General features: G+C 39.4%; 2 protein-coding genes across 4 annotated transcripts in view; one reads left to right on the top strand and one right to left on the bottom strand.

Moving 5' to 3' along the window:
* SLC25A12 (solute carrier family 25 member 12) overlaps positions 1 to 18213 on the top strand; it is a 209209-nt gene that overhangs the window by 9008 nt on the left and 181988 nt on the right. The gene's annotated exons all lie outside the window — the stretch shown is intronic.
* Positions 11810 to 18213, bottom strand: part of HAT1 (histone acetyltransferase 1) — a 72610-nt gene continuing 66206 nt past the window's right edge. For all 3 annotated transcript variants that reach the window (XM_066346597.1, XM_066346595.1, XM_066346598.1), the window contains one exon: positions 11810 to 12253. In XM_066346597.1, the coding sequence (XP_066202694.1) occupies positions 12086 to 12253 (168 nt within the window). In that variant the 3' untranslated portion in view covers positions 11810 to 12085. The remainder of the gene's footprint in view (positions 12254 to 18213) is intronic.

The raw sequence follows: 18213 nt of genomic DNA, 5'->3' as shown, positions 1-18213 counted from the left end.
TTTTGGTGAGTTCTGCTTTGTGAAAGTCAGGCTGAGCACTGTTTCTAGATGCCACTTGTCTGCTTCAGATGAACTTACTTTAAGATTTTCCTTGGCTTACAGTTGTATTTTATTCAACAATTATATGGAGCTTCAGTTACTGAACAGTTAATATTATCTAAGCAAAATTTTATTTCAAAGTAACATAGCTTTAAAAAACATGGAATTATTGATATAACAAGGTTTACAATGAAAAGCAAGTCTCCCATCCGACCTTTCCAGTCTTTGTCACTTTGGTTACTGCTCAAAGCCATGGCAACTGTATTTTATTATATCTGGACTCTGACTTTCTTGTATACTGTTTGTTTTTTATCTTGAGTTGATCATTTTCCAATCTAATTTGGACTAGTTGCTTTCTTAGACATGTCATTCAGTTGCCTTGCTCACATTTCTTTGTTGGAATCAGCTCAGTTTTACTATGTTTTATACTCCACATCTTACACGCTCTTTCATCTCACCTCCATGCTGCTAAAATAGATCTACAGGTAAGTTCAACAGAAAGTGTGTGAAGTGAAGTTTTCTGGTTTCTTAGATTTCCAAAACCACCTTTTTTCTTCTCTCACATGTGACTGATACTTTGGGTACAGGATTCTAGATTCAGAATAATTTTCCACCAGAGCTTTGAAGACATTGTTCCGCTGTCTTTTAGCATGAAGTATAGCTGAGAATTCTAATGCTATTTAGACTTCTCCCAGGTTTTCCACTCTGAAAGCATATAGAACTTTATTTTATGCTCAGTGTTTTGAAATGTAATAATTTAGTCCACATGTGGATCTTTTTTAGGTAAGTGATATAGTGGTTAAGAATGCAAGTGAACTATACCGCCTGGGCCAAAATCCTAGCTCTGCTACTTACTGTGTGACCTTGGTCAAAATAACCTCACAGGATAATACCATGGGTATCAGAGGGTTGATGTGAAAAGTGAAGTGACTGATTTAAGTGCTTAGCAGATTATAAGCACTCAATCCATGTTAGTGATGATTTAATCTTGCTCATCCTTCAGTGAACGCTTCTAATTTGAAGATTCATTTCTTCAATTCTAAGGAATTATCCTCTCATTCTTTGCTAATGTCTTTCTGTTTGCTTTTCCTCTCTGAAATGAAAATATGCTGGCTATCAGATTTCCCACATTGATTTATCTCTTCTCTCATATTTTCTTTTTTAGATGTTCTGGGAAATTTCTTCAAAGTTATAACTCAAGTTTCTGCTGCTTGAATTAGAAAAATCTTTTAATTTTTTTTTTTGTGACAAAGAGAGGGACAGATAGGGACAGACAGACAGGAAGGGAGAGAGATGAGAAGCATCAACTCTTCATTGCAGCTCTTTGTTACGGCTCCTTAGTTGTTCATTGATTGCTTTCTCATATGTGCCTTGACTGGGGGGCTGCAGCAGAGCAAGTGACCCCTTGCTCAAGCCCTCGACCCTGGGCTTCAAGCCAATGACCTTTGGGCTCAAGCTAGCGACCATAGGGTCATGTCTATGATCCCATGTTCAAGCCAGTGACCCTGCACTCAAACTGGGTGAGCCCGCGCTCAAGCCAGCAACCTTGGGGTTTTGAACCTGGGTCCTTTGCATCCCAGTCCAACATTCTGTCCCCTGTGCCACCACCTGGTCAAGCTAGAAAAGTTAGAAAAGTCTTTTAAAAATTTGAAGAGCTCTTTCTTATTGATTGTTTCTTTTCCATAGTAGTGTTTTTGTTTCACATATGCAATATCTTTTCTTTCCAATTTTTATTTTGAAAATTAAAAATATTCAGAAAGGTTGAAATAATATAGTGAACATCAGTATATACCTCCTCCCATCTAGATTCAGTAATTTAAAAAATTTTGTCACATTTCCTTTCTCTTTCTGTTTATATGTATAGATATGTCTATATATGTGTGTATGTATGCATATATATCCCACCTACACAAACATTCTTTTTTTTTTTTCTGGATCATTTGAATGTAATTTGCAGATGTCATGACTCTGATCCTAAATATTTAAACACATGACTCCTAGGAATAAAGGCATTCCTCTACACCAGCAGTTTTCAACCTTTCATCTCATGGCACACATAACCTAATTACTAAAATTCTGTGGCACAACATAAAATATATTTTTTTGCCAATCTGACCAAAAGATAAGTATAATTTTGATTCATTCATACCAGATAGCTATTGTCATCTTTTTATTTGACAATCTAAAGGAAAAGAGGTTAGTGCCCTTAACTAGTCAGGTATTACATTTTAAAAATTCTTGCGGAGGCCCTGGCTGGGTATCTAAGTGGGTAGAGCATCATTTTGGATGCTGAGGTCGCAGGTTTGATTCCTGGTCAGAGCGCAAAGGAGGAGCAATCAATGAGTGCACAACTAAATGGAGCTAAGTAGAACAATGAGTTCAGGGGTAGTCAACCTTTTTATACCTACTGCCCACTTTTGTATCTCTGTTAGTAGTAAAATTTTCTAACCACCCACTGGTTCCACAGTAATGGTGATTTATAAAGTAGGGAGGTAACTTTACTTTATAAAATTTATAAAGCAGAGTTACAGCAAGTTAAAGCATATAATAATAATTACTTACCAAGTACTGTGTGTCGGATTTTTGCTAAGTTTGGCAGAATAAATCTTTATTAAACAACTTACTATAGTTAAATCTATCTTTTTATTTATACTTTGGTGGCTCTGCTACCACCCACCATGAAAGCTGGAATGCCCATAGTGGGCGGTAGGGACCAGGTTGACTACCACTGAATGAGTTGATGCTTCTCTCTCTCTCTCCCCCTCTTCCTACCTAGGTCCCTTCCTCTCTCCTTGTCCTTCTTTCAAATCAATGGGAAGAGTTTAAAAAAATAAGAATAACTTCTTGTGGCACACGGGTTGAAAATTACTGTTATACACAATCACAATATGAAAATTAACAACTATGAAAATTATCACAACTATGAAAACTAACAAAGTTCCACATCATCTAATATAGAGCCCATATTCAAATTTCTCTATTGCCTCAAATGTGTGCAAAATCTACCAAAATGTAACGCATCATACCCTTTCACTCAGTGATCCCATCACTAGCTTGCATATATACTCCAACATGTATGAAATGGGGTCTGTACAAGAATATTCACTGTGCCACTGCTTTTAAGAGCAGGAGATAGTAAACCTAAATGTTTACTAATATAGGATTGGGTTAAACACGGTGAAATAAAACTATGGAATATTAGAATGAGAGTGTTTATAATTGCAGTATTCTAATATGTAGTATTAAAGATATGAGTGAAATTTAACTGGAAAATTCTGGGTACTGCATATAGTATATTGTCATTTGTGTTAAAAATTATGGATGTTTGCAGACTGATAATTAACACTGAGGGGGGCCACTCTTAACTCATTTTGAATTTGTATTATGTCCACATTACATAATAAAAAATATCTTATAGAGACATGTCTGGTTGTTACAGCTGGAGGTGGGGACAGTGCTAATGGCATCTAGTGGGTAGAAGCCAGGGACACTGTTAACCAGCTCATGATACATAGGTCAGCCCCCCACAACGAAGAATGATCTAGCCAAAAATGTCAGTATTGCTGAGGTTGAGAAACCCTGCTGAAGGGCAATTCTGGATGATAAGGTTTGAGAAGAGAAGAGCTAAACAAGACTAAAGGAATAAACAAAAAGAAAATCATGTGCATAGATCTAAGTATTCAACTCATTGTGCCTCCTTTGCTGGTTAGTTCATTTTGTTCATTAGATGCTACATATAAGTGAAATCATATGGTATTGTCTTTCTATGACTGGCTTATTTCACTTAGCATAATGTTCTCCAGGTCCATCCATGCTGTCGCAAAAGGTAAGGGTTCCCTTTTTATGGCTGCATAGTATTCCATTGGGTCAATGTACTACCGCTTTTTTATCTACTTATCTGCTGACAGGCACTTTGGCTGTTTCTAGATCTTGGCTGTTGTAAAAACACTACAATGAACATAGGGGTGTATATTTTCTTTTGAATTAGTGTTTCAAGATTCTTAGGATCTATTCCCAGAAGTGGGATCACTGGGTCAAAAGGCAGTTGCAATTTTAATTTTTTGAGGTAACTCCATCTTGCTTTCCACAGTGGCTGTACCAATGTTCATTACCACCAGCAGTGCACAAAGGTTATCTTTATTCCACACCCTCACTAACATGTGGTATGTTGATTTATTGATGATAGCTATCCTGACAGGTGTGAGGTTATATCTTATTGTGGTTTTAATTTGCATTTCTCTGGTGAGTAGTGATGCTGAGCATCTTTTCATATGTCTATTGGCCATCTGTATGTCCTCTGTAGAAAAGTGTCTATTAATTTTTTAATTGGGTTGTTTTTTTGGTGTTGAGTCGAATTAGTTCTTTATAAATTTTTTATATTAATCCCTTATCAAATGAACTCCTTTAACTTTTTCTTGTCTGAGCTCTTTATTTCTCCTTCAATTTTAAATGATATCCTTCTGGAAAAGCCTTGGTTATAGGTCCTTGCTTTTTCATCATTTTGACTGCTTCATGCCAATCCCTTCTGGCCTATGATATTTCTGTTGAGAAATCAGCTGACAGTCTTATGGAAGCTACCTTGTAGGTAACTGCTTGTCTCTTGCTGCTTTTAACCTTTGCCATTTTAATTATGATGTGTCTTCATGGTCCTCTTATATTCATCTTGTTTGGAATTTTCTGTGTTTCCTGGACTTGTGTGTCTTTTTCCTTCACTAGGTTAGAAAAAACTTTAGTCATTATTTCAAGTAGGTTCGCGATCACCTGCTCTCTCTTCTTCTGGTAGCCATGTGATATGGATGTTCATATGCTTCATGTTATCCCAAATGTCCCTTCCAGGAGTCCCCAAACTACGGCCCGCGGGCCGCATGAGGCCCCCTGAGGCCATTTATCCGGCCCCCCGCCGCACTTCCGGAAGGGGCATCTCTTTCATTGGTGGTCAGTGAGAGGAGCACTGTATGTAGCAGCCCTCCAATGGTCTGAGGGACAGTGAACTGTCCCCCTGTGTAAAAAGTTTGGGGACCCCTGCTCCTCATTTTTTTTTTAGGTGAGAGGAAGGGAGATAGTGAGGCAGACTCTAACATGTGCCCTGACCAGAATTCATCCAGCAACCACTTCAGGGGCTGATGCTTAAGTACCAAGCTGTTTTTAGCACCTGAGGATGATGTGCTCCAACAGGGCCATCCTCAGCATCCGGGCCATACTCGAACCAATTGAGTCACTGGTGCAGGAAGAGGGAGAGAAGGGGGAGAGAGTGGGGGAAAAACAAGTGGTCACTTCTTCTGTGTGCCCTGACCAGAAATCAAACCTGGGATATCCATATGCTGGGCCAATGCTCTATCCACTGAACCACTGGTCAGAGCCTTTATTTTATTTTTTTTAGAGAGAGAGTCAGGGAGAGAGATAAGAAGCATCAACTCATCTTTGTAGCACTTTAATTGTTCATTAATTGCTTTCTCATACATGCCTTGACTGGGGGGGGCTCCACCTGAGCCAGTGACCTTGGGCTTAAGCCAGTGACTATAGGGTCATGTCTATGATCCCACGTTGAAGCCAGCAATCCCATGCTCAAGCTGGGTGAGTCTGTGCTCATGCCGGGACCTTGGGTTTCTAACCTGGGTTCTCAGCATCCCAGGTTGAAGCTCTGATCCAGTGTGCCACTGCTTGGTTAGGCTAGCCTCATTTTTTTAAATTCTTTTCTTTTTGTTGCTCTGATTGGGTTTTTTTTTTTCTACCTTGTCTTACAAATTGCTGATTCAGTCCTCTCCTTCATCCAGCCTACTGTTTATTCCTTCCAGTGTATTCTTGATGTCAGATAGTGTTCTTCATTTCTGATTGGTTCCTTTTTATGGTTCCACTGTGCTTGATATCTTTGTTGAAGTTTCTCACTTTGTTCCTTGAACATTCGTATAACCATTACTTTGAACTCTGTATCTGATAAATTGCTAATTGCCATTTAATTCTTTTTCTGTAAATTTCTCCTGTACTGTCATTTGGGGCGTCTCCTTTTCTCCCTGCTTTGGTTACCTCTTTGCATTTGTTTCTATGTATTAGATCTGCTATGATTCCCAGTCTTTGTAGGGTGCCTTTATGTAGTAGGTAGTTTGTTGGGTCCACTGGTGCACTCTTCTTGATCACTTGAGCTGTGTCTTCCAAGCATGACTCTTGTGTGGGTTATGTGGGTCCTCCTGTTGTAATTGAGTCTTGATTGCTATTGGCCTATTGTGTGTGTCCAGAATTGATACTTGGACTGGTTGACTGTGAGTCTGTACCTCAACCAAAGTATGCAAACTTCAGTGCAGGTGCTGATCACAGGAAGTGGAATTCATTTCAGCTGGGTTTGGTGCCTGATGAGATCTCCCTTTGGATGTGCTGCTTGTAAAGCTAATTGGATCCTGCTCTGATGTTGTCTGAAGCTGGCCACTGAGTATGTTGGTTCTGGGTCTCTTGCAAGGGAACCTGGTGCAAGCCAATGTAAGACACTGCCTATGACTGGCCCTCAGCAACCTGTTTGGAGCTATAAGTGGTCCAGTTTGTGGCTGCCTCTGCTGGGCTTAGGTGTACACAGGAAGGACTAAGCCACACTCTAAAGCCAGCTTATACCAGCACCAGGCCTGGGGATAGGTCAGCAGAAGTCTCCAGGCACCCTGAAATCTGCCTCTAGCTGCCTCTACCTGCTGGCTGCCTGTTGAGCTTAGTTCCCTGAGCCTCTGGTGGAGTCAGGAGGAAGGCGCTAGTGGATATCTCCTGAAGGGGAGGTGCTGGTCAGGCTTTAGGGAAGGAAATGGGTGTGGCCCCTACCCCAGAGGTATAGGTCTCAGTCTGTCCCAGATTTTGCCCTGACCTCTGCAGGGCAGAGCCACTAGGAGCTGGATGGGTGGGGCCTCTGGAGCCCGGTGCTTGGGTCTGCTGGTGACCAGGAGGGTGGTTCTATTTATATCTTCTGTGAAAGAGAAGTGCCAGATTCACAGGAAAGGGGGTGGAGGGATGGCCCCTGATTTAAAGCTGGACAACTGAGTCACTGTCATCTCAAATCTGTCCAGACCTCTACTCCCTGGCCAAGGCCACGGACTCCTAAGCTGTAGGGAAAAGACCCTGCATAAATATAAACAGCAGTTAACTGCAGAGCGGGGGTTACTTGGAGACAGGAGATCTTGGAGTGTGTTAACCATAACAGGAGACTGGCCTGGGTTACTTGAATGCAAGTATGCAGGATTCTTGGAGGAATGCCTTCAAGAACTAGATGTCCTTTATGATTGATAAGCTCTGAGACTCTGACTCTTCTCGTGCCTTTGATCATGAAGGAAACAGTACACATGCAGGGTTGGGGATGAAATGAATGGGAAAAAAGGCTTTTGTAGCTTTCTAGTTTTATTTGCTGAGCTGTGGCTTTTGGAACTCAATAAATATGCAGTGGCGCAGTTTCCCGGGGCTGATTCCGCCTAAGAGTTTCAGCCTTCTGCTACACTACTTTCCTCTGATGTGTCTTATTCCTTGCGAGTCACGTAACACTACAGGGCCTGATCTCCACAGGGGCAAGAGGGAGTCCAGAGTATGGAGCAGTTGCTTTCCCTGAGGCTGATGCCCTGCAGAGGAGAGTATGCCACCCTAGCAAGATGACAACGTGGTATTGAGGAATAACTCACCACAGGAATCCTGGTGGCTGTCCTCCCCCGGTGTCCTTCCCCAGGGCTGCAAACCCTAGTCTCTTCATGTAACTAGTAGAGTGGCCGTCTTTCCAAACCCACAGAAAGACCTGGCTCTGCACGGCTTTCTGGTCTTCCTGTTCACAGCTACTTCCTTGTACCAGTGGGTCAAGTGTCCCACCCAGTGGAGGGTAGAAGGGAAGGGTGCCAGTTATACATTTGAGGTGAGGGAGAGCAGAAATCATTCCAGTACCTCATTTTACAGATGAAAAAACTGATGCTCAGAAAGGAAACATGGTATTACATGTAGAGAAAATGTAATTTGGAGAAGACAGGGCAATCCCATGGAAAGTCCCAGTGCTATGTTACTTGCTAGTGTCCCTATGTGCAGTGGATTTGGCTGCTCTGGTGGGCCAAGTGTCCCACTAGGTTGGGGGCGGGAGGAGAAGGGTGCTGGCTGTGTGCTGCCTGCAGTGGGGTCACTTGGCTTTTTTCAAACCTATGGAGTCCTGGGTCTGCACTGCTCCCTAATCTCTGTGTCCAGTGAACGTAGCTGCGCCAGTGGGCCAAGTGTCCCACCAGGTATGGGGAGGGGAGCTGGTTGTGTACTCAAAGTGGGAGAGACGGGTCCTTTTTCCAAAGCCTTACTGACTGGTCACTGTCCATATTTACCCCATAACCCTCCCCCTAAGAAAGAGCGTCCCAAAAGTCACTGCTGGTTGCAGCGGGCATACCCTTCTACAGGACTGAGCACAGCAGAGTGGCCATGTCAGCAGTCAGGGGTGGTGAGCACACTTCCCATATTGATGCTGTAACAATGGGAGGGCTGTCCCTGGGTAGGATCCAGGTGGACTCCTTTGATTTTCACCCCCACGTTTTGCGGGATCCTCTTCCTGCCTCCACTAACGGGGCCAGGGATCGCTGCTGAGGGTTGAGAATCCCCCTCCTGGGGGGAAGGGAGTCTAGCTGCTGCAGCTGCTACACTTGAGCACAGGGCCAGACCTTTTGTGAGTCAGCACTTACCAGTCTTTGCAAATCCTTGGTTATAATATTTTAGTTTAGCTAGCCTTCAGCCAAACTGAAGGCTTAGCTAGTCAGTCAGGTTGGCTGCACTATAATTTAGCTGTAAATCTGGTCTGGGGCCAGGGCCAGGTGGTTGTATCTTCCATCTACTCTGCAGCCGTCTTGGAATCTTGGTTGTCCTATTTGATGGAAGATGAAAAGGAATGGAGAAGTCAGGAGCGAGCTTACAGTCCTGGCTGTTGAACCTCTGGATCTACTGTCCATCTATAAAATGAGAGTGTAGGTCCCAAAGAAAAAAAATTATATCAAATGTGTAATTCATACCCAGGAAAAAATTTCATTAAAACATGGAAAAATATTCAGCCTTCCCATTAAGCAAAAGAAATATAAATTTGAGATTTTACACCTATTAAAACAACAAACTCAACATCCCATGCCTTTGAAATTCCATTAAAACCAGTATACGCATTCATCTTTAGTAATTTTTACAAACCTTTATGGAAAATATGGCATGTTTATATAAGTGAGCCAGAGATATTCCTACCCTTTGACTCAATACATTTCCCAGGAACTTATATCTTAAGGATATGATTTAACAGATACAAAAAATATGTATAAAGACAATTCATTTGAATGTTGTCTCTATGTATAAAACCCTAGGTAAATAATAATATGGGCAAATGAACATGGAGTATTGTACACCTGAGAACTATCATGAACACTAGAAATGTTTGCAAAAACTACCATGTTCAATGTATATACAGAGATAATATACAAATGTAACAATTTCATTTAGAAGAATTATGGGTATTTTAATAGGCCTTTAATATTGTTAAACTGGCTTTTAAATTTGAATGAAAAGAATTTAAGAATAAATTTAAGGAATTAAGTCATCTGACTATAAGGTCTATGATTCTGATCATTCTAGTATGGTGTTGGGAGCTTTGCTGCCAACTTTCTTCTTGGGTGGCAGTGGACAGATCAATCTTCAGAACAGACAAGGCTCTGGTACAGCCTGCTAGGGCCCTTGCAATTTGGAGACAATCGGGGACATAATCTTCTTTTTTCCTCTCACACAAACTAATTCATGTATAAACTATGAATTTTGTGTCATTTATAAAAATGCTTTATTTTAGACATATACCACATCTATATCCACATCTGAGTATAAAAGCTTCAGGAGAAAATAATGTGAAAAAAATAAGCACAGATCTTAGAACTTGGAAGGAGCCTAGAGATCATTCTAGTACAACCTCATTTTAGATGAAAAAACTGATGCTCAGAAAGGAAACATGTACATGTAGAGAAAATGTAATTTGGATGGTGGAGGGGGGAAGGGTAGTGAAAAAAAGTAAAACAAGTAAATACAGTAGATGTGTATGTGGATGACAAAGGGGTGGAAAGAGAGCACTGGGCCCTGGAGAGTGGCTATCTTTGGTTTCATACACAGTCCTATACATCTACTCTGGTGATGACCCTACACAAGGTACAGATCGAACTGTCAGACTTTGTTACCCATCCAACTCCAAATGAAGGTAAAGCCTTTCAAGTCCCAAAGATTAATGCTAAACCAGATCTTTAGCCATGAATTAACACAGAACATTGCTTGAGTGTGTGTGGGGGGGGGGGGGGGGGGGGGGGGGGAGTATAGAAATTGGCTTCACATTGGCTTTTCCTGGTTTCTACATAAAAGTATGTTGAAAGGTAATGTTTACATTGTACTGATTTTTTTTTTTACCTCAGAGCTCATTTTTAGGTATCAATTGTGAGTTTTCAATTAAAATTAAAAATTTAGCTAATTTAGATGGAAAACAAATTACTTTCATATAGTTTCAGCAAAGATTTTACCTGAAAGAGTTCATTCCATCTGTAACAAATTCTGTGTATATACATCACTCTCAGAAATCAATGAGATATATATATAAGCTTCTATGGCTTAGTGCCCCTGCTCTGCTGCTGGCCATGGCTATTTTGTATCCTGAGTGTACCAGTCACTTTGCTTTCCTATATTTCACAAGTTTTACGGTGGAAAGCTGATCTAAGGACAAGATAGTGTCCATGTTGGACAAATTAGATTTTAAAAGTAAAGTTCAAGTTATATCCCATTTTCGAAGTTATATAATAACCTTATTTACTGACACACATTAGAAACACCAAGCTTTTACTTTTATCATTCCCTATGAAGCAATATATATGCCCTACTTCAATAAAAATAAAAGTAACACTACGTTAAACAATTACTTTGATTTTTTTCTTATTGGTAACCTTGTAGCAAATCACAACAGATATACACCTCATTTTACACAAGATATATTTCAATAATGGTGTGTAAATTAAGTTTTAGAAACTGATATTTATCTCACATTACTATTATTTATAAAATGTGTTTATGCTAAAACTTCTAAATTATCATTAATATTTGATGCCAAATATTTAGGTTTTAGGCTGAATTTAGTTTCCCTTCTCTCTTACCCACCCTACCAACAAGCAGTTAGCTGGAGTTTGTTTAAAACAAAACAAACCTATACTAGGAACATTTCTATTTAGAAAAATCACATAGAAAAACACAAGATTATTAGAAAGATCTTAAAGAAATGTTTTAAGATATAAAATCTTAGAAGCAAAGTATAGAAAGAATAATTTAAAATAATTTTAAATCTCAATTTTTTTTTAAGTGAGAGTAGGGGAGACACACACAGACTCCTGCATGCCCCCCCCCACACACACCATGGCATACACCAGGCAAGCCCCCTACAGGGCAATACTCTGCCCATTTTGGGAAGTTGCTTGGCAACCAAGCTGTTTTTAGTGTCTGAGGCAGAGGCTCTTGGAAGCCATCTTCAGGGTCTGGGGCCAACTAGCTGGAACTATTTGAGCTACGGCTTTGTGAGGAGAAAAGAAAGAGAGAGAAAAGGGGGAGGGGTGGAAAAGCAGATGGTTGCTTCTTGTGAGTGCCTTGACCAGGAATTGAACCCAGGACATCCACAAGGCTGGCCAACACTCTACCACTGAGCCAACCAGCCAGGGCCAAAACCTAAAGTTTTTAACAAGACTGAAAAAGTTTAACAATAAGTTTTTAAGAATCATATCATCACACATTAATATACCACAACTAAGTAAACATTTATTATACTTTTTTAAGGGAAGCAACTGCAATAGTGTTTCAGAAGCTATACCTTTTTAAAATGTAATATATGCTTATAGACTCTAAACAGTATTTTAAAATATACAATCTCTCCAAAAGAAAATATTCAACTAAAGATAAGATAGATAACTTTTAATGTAAGTAAATGTTACAAGATTTTAAAATTAAAGTAATCATATTTTTCACAACACAATGTACAGAAATTTGCAATTTCCTGTACAGAGCAGTATAATCTTTACTCTTGAGCAAGGCGTTCAATGACACGTCGGTAATCTTCCACAAGTTCCTGAAAGCTTTCTTCCAGCTGTTCATGTTGCATACTTATTTCTATTTGGTTCATCTGGTTTGTCAGTTCTTCTGGTCTGAGACATTTTCTCATTTTCGCAAGATCTCTCTGCTTTTTCTAAGCAACAAACACAATTATTGGTTAGAGTAAGAAAGCTGGTATGTTTCTTTATCTTCTTAGGATTTTAAGTCTCTAATATTAAAAATCACAGTGGTAGGAATATGCTCAAATTTGTCCCATACAGTTTTCTTCATAAGGAAGCCTAAACATAAAGTTAACCATGAATTACATTACAGTCCCTCTAAAAAGAGTTAACCAGAAAACCTAGACTTTGTGTCAAACAATGGTAAATATAGATATATGACTAAAGCCCTCTCTCCAAAGCATAAAAAACTGGCCAGTATAGACACTCAAATACTTCTCTAATAAATAGACAACTGAAATTAAGCACTATTATTCTTCATTTCACTATTCAATCATTAATTATATTAATTTTAATTCCAAGCTGATTTCTTCTTGCCACTATGCTTATCTCTAAATTCCCTTACCCAGTGATGTATCTATGGACCTCATACCAATTTCAACATCAATTGCTGGAAGAGTTTCAGAAAGATAAACCAAAAACTGTGACACTTTAAGTATTTATTGAGTCTGTACTATCCAGATATACATTATCTTGATAAACTCTCCTTGTTTCACTGAGAAGGAATCCACTATGCTTAATAGTTTGCAGTAGGGAGCTGGTAACATCGTTAAGCAGGATACTGTCAAGAACAATAATGCTGAGGACTATGTTAGCAGCTACTGAAAGAATTCAAGCAAGAGATGATAAAAACCTAGACCAGTGGTCCCCAACCTTTTTTGGGCCACAGACCGGTTTACTGTCAGAAAATATTTTCACGGACTGGCCTTTAGGGTGGGATGGCTAAATGCACAAAATAAAATTATGCGACCGGTGTAAAAACTGTGGTGTTTTGGCCTGACCTGTGGTGGCGCAGTGGATAAAGCATTGACCTGGAATGCTGAGGTTGCCGGTTCAAAACCCTGGGCTTGCCTGGTCAAGGCACATATGGGAGTTGATGCTTCCTGCTCCTCCTCCTGTTCTATCTCCTCCCCCCTCCAATAAAAATGGATAAATAAAATCTTAAAAACAAAACAAAACTGGTATCTTTAAATATAATTGTCGAACTTATGAGACAAGTGTCAAGAGTGAGTCTTAGAAGGATGTAACAGGAGGGAATCTGGTCATTTTAAAAAAATAAAACATCGTTCAGACTTAAATATAAATAAAACGGAAATAATATAAGTTATTTACTCTTTCTCTGCGGACCGGTACCGGTCTACGGCCCAGGGGTTGGGGACCACTGGCCTAGACTAAGTCAGTAGCAGCAGAAATGGAGAGGACGGAGCAGATTTAGGTAAAACATTGGGTGACGTGGGAAAGTAAAATAAAGAATGACTCAAAGATTCCTGGATGAGTAGCAACATTGCAATATATCAAACACTGCAAGAGGAAACTTTTTGCATTTCGGGTCAGTCAATCCTCTTTTACTGGAGTATACAATAAAGATATCACCTTACATAGAGATCAGAAATTTTCATATATTACCTCTAGGAAATACGTAATTTTCAACTGATAGATGAAGATAAAAAGGGATCCAGGGGCTTAATAACTTGTCATAGAGGTGGTAAATTGAGTAGCCAGGATTCAAACCTTAATGCTGGTTGGAAACCTGTATTTTTAATTCCTTTATCTAGTTGCCTTTCAAATGACAATAACTTACCCGTCTCAAATTTTAAATCTATCCTAAAAACAAATATCCCTTAAAGGGAACCCTAATAATTTAGGAATACTAGGCACATGTTTCATGATAACTACTTAAAAGGCTCAATATTAAATTTATAATCACATGGACACTTTTAAAACAAGGTAACAACAAAGTCTGAAGATAAGCCTATACTGAAATAAACTATCACACGGGTCTCAAACTCGCGGCCCGCCGAACAATTTTGTGCGGCCCGCAGACTAATCCACAAAGTTCAAAATATTTTGGATAAAATTAAGTAAGCCCGTGGATTAGTCTGCGGGCCGCACAAAATTGTTCAGCGGGCCGCATGCGGCCCGCGGGCCACGAGTTTGAGACCCCTGATTCTAACACTACAAAAAAAATTAGGTTGATCCTGGGTCTAAATTAGCAGAGCTAATTAAAATGAGGATGCTAGTATTATAATCAGAAAGGAAAAATTAACTTTGTCAATATAAGCTGCCCTTCTAAAGCAGCCCCTCTCAAACTTGAATGTGCACACAGATTGCTGCGAGCTTGTTAAAATGCAGGTTCTGATCCAGTAGGTGGGGAGTGGGGTGAGATTCTACATTTCTAACAAGCTCCCAAGTTATGTTAAGGTTTCTGATTCACTAACCACTTTCAATATTAGTTCTAGAGAACTGATGAGAATTCAAACTTAATGTTTTAAGACCAGGAAAGACAGTGTACTCCTTACTCTTCAGTAACATGCCTGAAAAATGCTTTGTTTCTACTAAAACTGATTATTTTTCTGCCAAGAGGCATGACTGCATCACATAAAAGAGCACCGAACTTTAGGAAACAGTCCAGGAACTAAAGTGTACTGCATCAAAATTTTATTGTGGTATGTGATAGTATGTGATAGGAATATAAACTATTTTCCTAAATTGCTAACCAGATGTAACATTTATTTTAAGTAATCTAACTCTGTTGAAGATGCTTCCAATCATATTAAATTCTTATATATAATAGAACCATCACATTAAATTCTTAAATATTTCTAGACTGTTGGTTCTGTTCCAAATAATATATAGAATTAATCATGTGCCTATAGCATAATGTTTTAAATTATTATGCTGTTTTTAACTAAGAGAGCTTAACTTTCCAATTTATCTCCTCCTTCCTTACTATCTTCAATTTCTTTACTGTCAATTTTTTTCAGATGGATGTCAGAATTAATCTGTTGAAATTTTAATTGGTATGGCAGTAAATCTATGAATTAAATTCAAGAGCTCTGAGTCCCTAGGAATAAAAAATAATTGTGCATGGCCTGTAGTGGCACAGTGGACAGAGCTCCGACCTGGAATTCTGAGGTTGCAGGTTCTAAATCCTGGGCTCGCCTGGTCAAAGCACATAGGACATGCAAGCAATGAACAACTAAAGTAAAGCAACTCTAAGTTAATACTTCTCATTCCCTCTCCTCTCTCTGTAAAGTCAATAAATAAAATCTTAAAAAAGGAATTGTAATAACTTCATGGGAAAATATAAAACTATGTAAGTTCCTCATGAACATGTAAGGTATGGTTCAATTTTAAAAATAACTACTTTGAGGTATTTTTGTTAATCATTACTATCCCTTAAACTATGTATTCTACTTTGTATATTAAAAATTAATCTTTTAAAGAATGTGTAAAAAGAACTTAAAAAACTAATTCGAGGAATACCTCTATCTAGCCAAATGACATATATTGGGAGTACAAACGAAATACTGAAAGGAAGAATTCCTTAAGACTGGAATCAAATTCTATAGGCTTCAGTATACTTTCCTCTTTCCAAAAATTAACAAAAACTTATTCCTTCATGGCTTTAGAGCTGTTCATATTTTTTAATTAAGCAAATTAGTTAAATATGGTATTAATGTCCATTATGTTACTATTTGGTGTGTATATTAATTCATTTCCAGAAAATAATACTTGTCAAGTTTTCACAGGTTCCAAGAGGGCTTATAAATATAGTATCAAAAATGCCACCACCTCTAAGGGTCCTTACTTTCCATCTGCTCAACTAGTCTCCTTTATGAAATACAGAGATATGGTTCTTTTGTAAGAATTTTTTTTCCTCTTCTGTTTTCTCTTCCTTTTTTTCCTCTCTTTTTTTCCCTGCATTTTTCCGAAGTTGGAAACAGGGAGGCAGTCAGACTCCCGCATGCACCCGAACGGGATCCACCTGGCATGCCCACCCTGCCCATCTGGGGCGTTGCTCTGTTGCAACCCGAGCCATTCTAGCGCCTTGAGGCAGAGGCCACAGAGCCATCCTCAGCGCCCGGGCCAACCCTGCTCCAGTGGAGCCTTGGCTGCGGGAGGGGAAGAGACAGAGAGGAAGGAGAGGGGGAGGGGTGGAGAAGCAGATGGGCGCTTCTCCTGTGTGCCCTGGCCGGGAATAGAACCCGGGACTCCTGCACGCCAGGCTGATGCTCTACCACTGAGCCAACCAGCCAGGGCCTTCTTTTGTAAGAATTTTAAAATAATAACAGAAGCGTTTAAATTCCAAAGACTACTCAAAATAAACTTTAAAAACATGCACACTTGTATTTTATTTCTTTCCGTTTAGTACCTCACTATGGAGCTCTATGTTTCCATTTTATAGAACAGAAGGCTAAAACATAGATGTTAAGTTACTGATAATCACACAACTTGTAAAAGGTAACTCAATCTCTAAATTGGGTTTCCTGATTCCAAAACCCAATAATATTATAACACTGATTCTAAATTTTATGTTTGTAAACCAATTAATAATTAAAATATGCCTGTGAAACAATATAAAAGGTTTAATGCTAAAACCAAGCAGCTGCACCACTTTTCCTTTTTTGGGGGCCAAATTGTTCAAATTTATCTTTTTTTTTTTATTGTGACAGAGATAGAGTCAGAGAGAGGGACAGACAGGAAGGGAGAGAGATGAGAAGCATCAATTCTTCATTGTGGCACCTTAGTTGTTCATTGACTGCTTTCTCATATGTGCCTTGTCCAGGGTGCTACAGCAGACTGAGTGACCCCTTGCTTGAGCCAGTGACCTTGGGCTCAAGCTGGTGACCTCGGGGTCTCGAACGTGGGTCCTCCGCCTCCCAGTCTGACACTCTATCCACTGTGCCACCACCTGGTCAGGCCAAATTTATTTTTTCTTGAACTGAAAATCATTTCTCTTCTAAAGATGGAGTTTTTTTTTATGCTTTTAAAAAATGATTCTAGTTAATACAAGGTTACTTTTATCTTTTGGCACTGATACAAATGAATTATTGGTGTTTAAAGAACTTTTAAAGTAAGGTACAAGTACTTCTAATATCTAACCAAGTAATTTCTTATTGGGACAGTGTGTTTAAGCTAACACATATACTTGATCCCTCAAATGAGGGCAGCACAGAATTAGTTGACTTTGCTATCAATAAATTAATAAAAGTAAAAATGTAAATTTTTCTCTCCAAACTTTCTCCATCAGACAGGCATACATTTTGGAGGCCTAAACAATTCTAAACCACACTCAATATTTAGCAATTTTCCTTTATCCTTAAATATAATTTCGCATTTGAGAATGCTGTGTTAACACAACCATGTGCACGGATATCAGCTTGGAATGACAAGTTGAAGAAAATCATCTGCAAACATTCAACAAAGAAATCCTATCTTTCCCCCATGCCTATAGGACATTAACTCATTTCTAGGCTTTCCCAAAGTTTGTGTTAGGTTTAGGTTTCCTGTCCTAAGCAAAGCATTGTTACCTTTAAACCAAAGCAGGGAGGAGAGGACCTTCAAAGTTTCTTGGTATTCTCAATGGGATAGAACACTGGATAATTAAATTTACTAAAGAGTACACTGCTGTAAGTAGGGTCTGAACAAGTATCTGAAGAATTTGTGATTTGCGTTATGAGCTTTAGTGCAAGGATGGTGACAACCATTTAGCCTGTTAAGAATTTGAAGAGTTTAATAACCAGTTTTTGGTTGTCTTTCAGGGAGGTGAAGTTGCTGGACAAGTGAGGAAACTTAATAATATGAAAAATCAGTATCATTCTTTCTTTTTTATGTAAGTGAGAGGAGGGGAGATAATGAGACTCCCGTATGCACCCTGACTGTGATCCACCCGGCAACCCCCATTTAAGGGTGATGCTCGAATCAAAAGGGTGATGCTCGAATCAACCGAGCTATCCTCAGTGCCCGGGGCCGACACCCGAACCAATAGAGCCACTGGCTGCAGGAGAAGAGAGAGAGGGAGAAAAGCAGATGATCACTTGTTAAGTGTGCCCTAACCGGGGATAGAACCCAGGATGTTGGTGCTGGGCTG

The sequence above is a fragment of the Saccopteryx leptura genome, chromosome 7 (assembly GCF_036850995.1).
Source record: "Saccopteryx leptura isolate mSacLep1 chromosome 7, mSacLep1_pri_phased_curated, whole genome shotgun sequence".
Taxonomy (NCBI): Eukaryota; Metazoa; Chordata; class Mammalia; order Chiroptera; family Emballonuridae; genus Saccopteryx; species Saccopteryx leptura.
This window is presented reverse-complemented; position numbering and strand designations above follow the sequence as displayed.